Source organism: Coturnix japonica, chromosome W, assembly GCF_054131305.1.
Source record: "Coturnix japonica strain WE chromosome W, WE-NBRP24, whole genome shotgun sequence".
Classification (NCBI taxonomy): Eukaryota; Metazoa; Chordata; class Aves; order Galliformes; family Phasianidae; genus Coturnix; species Coturnix japonica.
The window spans coordinates 13,688,412-13,695,208 of NC_140701.1; the positions used below are offsets into that span (position 1 = coordinate 13,688,412).

Genomic DNA, 6,797 nt, shown 5'->3' on the forward strand with positions numbered 1-6,797 from the left:
CACAGGAACCTAAGGACCGTCAGTCCTACTGTCTCGCTCCAATTTGTAGGAGTGAGGCAAGGTTCTTTGATATGTGTATACCCGGCGTGAGATTAAGAAGCAACGGTTCAAATGTTGGTCCAACCAGTTTATTAAAGACCTAGGTGTTTTTTTAGGGAGACGGGGAAGGGAAGGGAGGCGATAGGGAAAGTAGGAAATGTAAGCAAGGAGTCTTTGCAGATAGCAAAAGAGATATAGTCACCACCGTGGATCCAGCGAGGTACACAGTAGGTCCGTTGATCTCAGGAACTCGTCTGATCACCGCGGGGGATGGGAGACAGCCAGGGAGCTCCGCAGCAAGCCGGTCCCGGGGTTCTTCCGACAAAGTTTTCCCCTCAGGGAATTCTCCGTCAAAGGTGTCTTTGGGAGTTTGTCTCCAAAGTCCCCAGTTTAGCGAGGGCCTTTTATCCCCCATTTCGGTGAGGTTGTTTTTCTCCTTTGAAGTTTGACACAGCATTTTTGGGAACGTATCTCGAGCAAACACTGAACTTCCAAACAAGCAGGTAAACACACTTTGTAGTAGGGATTTAAACCAGCTTTTGTGATATTCCTGGCCCACAGATAAGCCAGCAAAAAGGGGGGGGGGTGTCTCTGTTGCCAGACACAAGCATTATCGCCTTCTGCAGTGGTCAGCTCCTTCGAGCAGCACCCCTGAAGAAAACTGCTCGTCCTGCTTCTGCTTATCTTTGCAATCGTAAGCAGAAACACTATGGCACAATGACAACCAACGTCCACCCCCCAAGGACACTTAACAGATGTTAGTCAGAGTCTTATCATCAGGAAGGCCTCATGAAGCAAACTTTGAGACAACAAAAGAAAGCCAGTTCTGTCTTTCACACCACCCCGTGGCTCAAAGGTTGCTTGAAATTGATGCGCAAATGACCATTCAGGGTGGTGAGGAAAGAAAAAAAAAAAAAGAAAAGCATAAGGGAAAAACGGGATAGGTGATATGGGGGAATTAAATGTTAACAATCATCATCATTCAATCAAAACCTTGATTGATAACCATAATTATTTTCCATCAATATATATTCACTCATAACAAACCACTATATTAGATCTCTCTACAATACAAACTACTCAGAAAAGATATTTAGAGCTACAGTTACTTATTCCTATTGTTTGTTACAAAAATCATCTAAGGGTAGTAATTCTTGATGCAGTACAGAGTGAGATGCACCTGTATTTACCAGAAAACAAACATCTTTACACTGCTATGTGCATGTTGCATTCAGTCCACTGGGGCAAAACTCATCCTGGGATCTTATCACGCTCTAGTACAGCTGCCACCGTTCCTCCCAACTCCACCACCACAATTCCCCCTCCACACAATTTCCAAGCTCCATCAACAAATTTGTCCAAGTCCCTTACTTCTGTTCCCAAACTTTCTCACTTTCCAAACTCTCATCATTACATAAACTAACGTACGCTATTCCACTATTTGTACCCTCAGTTACACTTCCACATACCCTCAGTTATACTTCTGTATCATCATCAAAGCAGTTTGTCCCATTCCCTTCAGAACCCACAGATCAAACAACACAGTTCTTCAGTTTCCACAACACCCTTAGTACCATATAACTTTCCTTTAGCAATCCATACTTACATATACCATAAACATTTAAAAATCACAAAGACAGTGACAATAACCAATAGTATCAAATAAACAAGTAAAACAAATAAATAGGGGTATTTGTGTCTGCTGCTGTCCACTTGAGCATTTCCAAAGCAGTTCAATTGCTGAGAGATATAAATGCCAGTTTGGCAAGTTAAATACTGTAATAGTCTATCGAACTTTTCACAGGACAGTGTGTGGGATACCCCAGAGTATAAACCATAAGAGGGATAATCCCAGAAACATACACATCTCTTATCAAAACTTAGACATTTTCCAACAACCATGTTTTTGTATGGAACTCCTGGACTGATGTGACACTGAAAAATATCAGTGCAAAGGGTTTTAAAATAGATTTCATTTTTGACCACATCTAACAGATATTAGATAGGTCCCTTGGCTCATTTCCCAATTTGTTAGGAATTTGGAAACACTATGGAGGAGTTACATGCAAACCACAATCAGTTTGACAAAAAGGGGTAAAAGAAGGGATCAGAAGGAATGGTTATCACTGTGCAGAAAGTACCAGAAAGTCAGAATGACCTGGAAAAACTCTGAACCAAATTGTGAAGTTTTAACAGATCCAAGGACTGATATCAATCACAATCCACAACAACAAACAAAAGCATAATACTATTGCAAACAAAATATGTAATAAGAGAGGTAAATTCAGAATTCTAGCACAATCACATCTTCAATTTTTCTGTCACAAAACACAAATGGTTAAAGTCAGCTATGAGCCATTCTGTTCAGTGAAGGTCCCACGGGGATCTTCTGAAAAATAAAACAACAACTTGCCCTTTTGGGGCTTTGTTAATACAATTAAAAAATGAGAGAACAATCCATCGAGCATGATATTTTACATTCCTTTTTTGGGGTGTCCTTAGGCTTCTAAGGATATTTGTTAAGGGATTTCATTAAGGTTAGGGAAACGCCTCATGTTAGCTGAGTCAGTCGACATAGGCTGGCCAGGAAGATAAGTGTTTCCCTAGCTTATCAGCAACTGGATCGTGATCACAGGGGCAATTGGCAGGAGTGGGGAGGCCTTGGGACAGAAGGTGTTAAATCGAGGATCTCCTTTTGTTGTGAGCTTTCTAATAAACATCCACCCTTCACTGCCTTCCCCCCCCACCTCCCACTCATCTGGGGGAGGGGGCGAAAGCATCAGCTTTCCTTGAGCTTTTGTTCTGGCCACAAGTTAACTAATTTCTCTAACCTGACTGTGGGTAATCCATTCATCAGGTCTCGTGGAACACCCTTTTGTCAGCCCAGTGTCCAGAGATGATTACGTTTATGATCAATATTTCGCCTACCTGTTCTTACTGGCAATGAGACCCTTCCAGTTCCACTGAGCTTTGGACTAGGTGGCCTAGGAGCATGGGTGGTTGCTGCGAGCCTTACTTCCTCTGGTTCAGATATACTGGAAGAAGCCACAGGCCCATATTTCCTTTCATAATTAATCAACTCTTGGGCAACCTCCCCCCATGTCCATACTTTATATCCCGACTGCAAATGGCCTGAGGTGCCAGTTCCTTCTAATTCTGCCAGGGTTCTTTCTCCCTGAGGCATAGCTTGTATTTTTCCTTGTAGTTGTATACCTATAGGTTTCAGTGATTCTGGAAGCCCCCTGATTAAAGGAGTCATCCTTTCAGGATCAACAGGCATCATCATAGGTGATTCATGATGTGGCTGCAGCTTTCTATCATACATCATTTGCAGACAAGCAGCTTTTTGAACACTTTCAACCAATTGATCAGCTGTCCCATTAATGGCAAGAGGGTCTCCCCTTTCTAAAGAGTTAAGACCACCTGCCCAATAGGCAGCCCTTTGTGTTAGGGACCAGGGAGCACGGTTGTTACCAGTAGTTAAAAATACTCCTGGCCCCCAATAACCTTCAGCTTCCTTTTCAGTTAACAGTATTTGGTCTCCACCAGTGAGACTAACCCTCCATACATACTCTGTCTCTGATTCCTTTGGAGAGCGGCTAAAATCTTTTTTCAGTTTTGCTAATTCAGTGGCAGAAAAGGGAATTTCTTTAACATTCATTTGAGGGTCCAGATCCTCACTGTTATCAAACATATATTCGGTTTTTATCAAAGGACGCAATTGGGCTGGCGAGTCCTCTAATTTGCCAAGCCCTTCCTTTATTCCTTGTAGTTCCTTCTGAGGAAAAGTTTTTTCTTGAGGCAAATTATGGACAGCAGTATTGCTAGTATTCTTATATGTTAATAGTTCCTTAAAAGCTATTTGCAACAAAACTGTATTATGTTGCTCTCTTTGTAATTGTTCCTCAAGGTTCACTATTTGATTCTGCAGAGTTTTTACCAATTCTTGCATAACTTTAACTGATTCTTGTAATGCTTGTATGGTTTGGGTTTCTGCCGAATGCTTTTCATCTCGGAACTCCACGGCAGCTTTTAAAGCAGCACCGAGTACCACACAAATAAACGATTTCCCTTTCCCGGCTCGGGTACGAGCCCCATTTTGTAAGACACTAATGCGGTCGGAAACACTCTGCAAGTTATACCAGTTTTGTCGTGCCCAATCCACCCCTGATAAAGAAGGCCGAGCACCATGCTTTTCTAAAAGGTCAAATAGCACATTTTCACTATTCATAGTGACAATACTTTCACTCATTTCTACCCTAAAAGATAAACACTAAGGGAAGAGAAGGCACACTTAAGTCCTTACCCCTCCCCAGGGAAGCACACACCTATCAAACAAATGCAAATGCTACAATCATTCCTCCCTTTCACAAAAGACCAGGAAGCCCAATCAACACTTAAAAAGAAAGTGTAAACACCTAAATCGCTCCTGGCTACCCTGTCAGGCCAGAAAATCTTCAAGCTTCAAGAGTTACAAAATACTTCAAGTTTTCTCAAAAAGGAATAAACTTCTTGGAGAGGCACAAACATCAAAAAATTACCCTCACTTCCCCAAGAGGCGCACACACAAAACTTTCCAATTTCCAAGATAGGTTACAAGTTACTTAAACCACAAAAAATGCGAAATAGTCTTGCCGAGGAGGCACACACATATAAAACAAAAGTAAATAGTCAAAATTAATTCATACGTCCCCGAGAGGTAAACACTTGAGCAGTAAAGTTTCAGAATATGGAGCGGTCTTCCTGGAGAGGTTCTCACATCTAAGTTACCAAAATTGTCGCTCCTTGCAACTCCAGGAGGTGCACATAGAAAAGTTTTAGACTATGTCTGGGAGGACAACACTCTCACGGCGGGCATCCTGCCGACTACGCCAATAAAAAATGTCTCGCTCCAATTTGTAGGAGTGAGGCAAGGTTCTTTGATATGTGTATACCCGGCGTGAGATTAAGAAGCAACGGTTCAAATGTTGGTCCAACCAGTTTATTAAAGACCTAGGTGTTTTTTTAGGGAGATGGGGAAGGGAAGGGAGGCGATAGGGAAAGTAGGAAATGTAAGCAAGGAGTCTTTGCAGATAGCAAAAGAGATATAGTCACCACCGTGGATCCAGCGAGGTACACAGTAGGTCCGTTGATCTCAGGAACTCGTCTGATCACCGCGGGGGATGGGAGACAGCCAGGGAGCTCCGCAGCAAGCCGGTCCCGGGGTTCTTCCGACAAAGTTTTCCCCTCAGGGAATTCTCCGTCAAAGGTGTCTTTGGGAGTTTGTCTCCAAAGTCCCCAGTTTAGCGAGGGCCTTTTATCCCCCATTTCGGTGAGGTTGTTTTTCTCCTTTGAAGTTTGACACAGCATTTTTGGGAACGTATCTCGAGCAAACACTGAACTTCCAAACAAGCAGGTAAACACACTTTGTAGTAGGGATTTAAACCAGCTTTTGTGATATTCCTGGCCCACAGATAAGCCAGCAAAAAGGGGGGGGGGGGTGTCTCTGTCGCCAGACACAAGCATTATCGCCTTCTGCAGTGGTCAGCTCCTTTGAGCAGCACCCCTGAAGAAAACTGCTCGTCCTGCTTCTGCTTATCTTTGCAATCGTAAGCAGAAACACGATGGCACAATGACAACCAACGTCCACCCCCAAGGACACTTAACAGATGTTAGTCAGAGTCTTATCATCAGGAAGGCCTCATGAAGCAAACTTTGAGACAACAAAAGAAAGCCAGTTCTGTCTTTCACACATACATACAGGGCTGTTGAAAAAAGCCACCTAATTACTGCCCAAAACATTGCCCAGAGCATTGCCCGCATCCTCAACCAAAAAATGTCACGGAGTTCTCTCTAGAGCTCACTCCGGGACAGTGGAAACAAACCCAGGGGTGCAGGAACAAAAGTCCCCCCCCCCCTTTTCTCTAGCGGCTCTGTACGGCACGGCGCGGCGTGGCCCGGACATGTGCGTTTAGGGAGAGGGGAAGGGAAGGGAGATTGTGATTGAGTCTAACAAAAAATGAAGGAGAAAAAGGTGATCTGAGAACGAACGGCAGTTTAATAACCTAATAACGCTAAACAACAAGAGAGTTTCAACAAAGAGAATACCAAGGCCCCAATCTCACCGATGGAGCTGTGGAAGGCAGGAAGCTCCGACCACGTTGTCTCCTCGCAGGGAGCTGGGCCAGCCACCCCGTCCCCTTCCCCACTTCTCTTCCGGTGCCCCTCCCCATATGCCCATTTAAGGCAGTCCACAGAAAAAAAAACTTGTCCACTTTACTCCCATTATTAGGCATGGTGTTCTGATGTGGAATACCAACACCAACCAAATTGCAAAACCATAACATGGTGTCATCCGCAAACTTACTGAGGGTGCATTCAATGCCCTCATCCAGGTCATCAGTAAAGATGTTGAAGAGGACAGGCCCCAGCATTGACCCCTGGGGAACACCACTTGTGACCGGTCGCCAGCTGGATTGAGCTCCATTCACCACCACTCTCTGAGCCCGGTCCTCCAGCCAGCTCCTTACCCAGCCAAGAGTGTACCCATCCAAGCCACGGGCTGCCAGCTTCTGCAGGAGAATACTGTGGGAGACAGTGTTGAAGGTTTTGCTGAAGTCTAGGTAGACCACATCAACAGCCTTTCCCTCATCCAGCAGATGGGTCACTAGATCATAGAAGGAGATCAGATTGGCCAAACAGAACCTGCCCTTCATGAACCCATGCAGGCTAGGCCTGATCCCTGAGTCGTCCCGCACATGCCACGTGATCTCCCTCAA

At 44.3% G+C, this 6,797-nt stretch overlaps 1 protein-coding gene across 1 annotated transcript; it reads right to left on the reverse strand.

The window, feature by feature from the left end:
• Positions 1–2,675: 2,675 nt before the first annotated feature.
• LOC146754539 (uncharacterized) lies at positions 2,676–4,291 on the reverse strand. Its single transcript, XM_085527665.1, has one exon. It carries the CDS (start codon positions 4,289–4,291, stop codon positions 2,918–2,920), a length of 1,374 nt encoding a protein of 457 aa, XP_085383791.1. The 3' UTR covers positions 2,676–2,917.
• Positions 4,292–6,797: the final 2,506 nt, after the last annotated feature.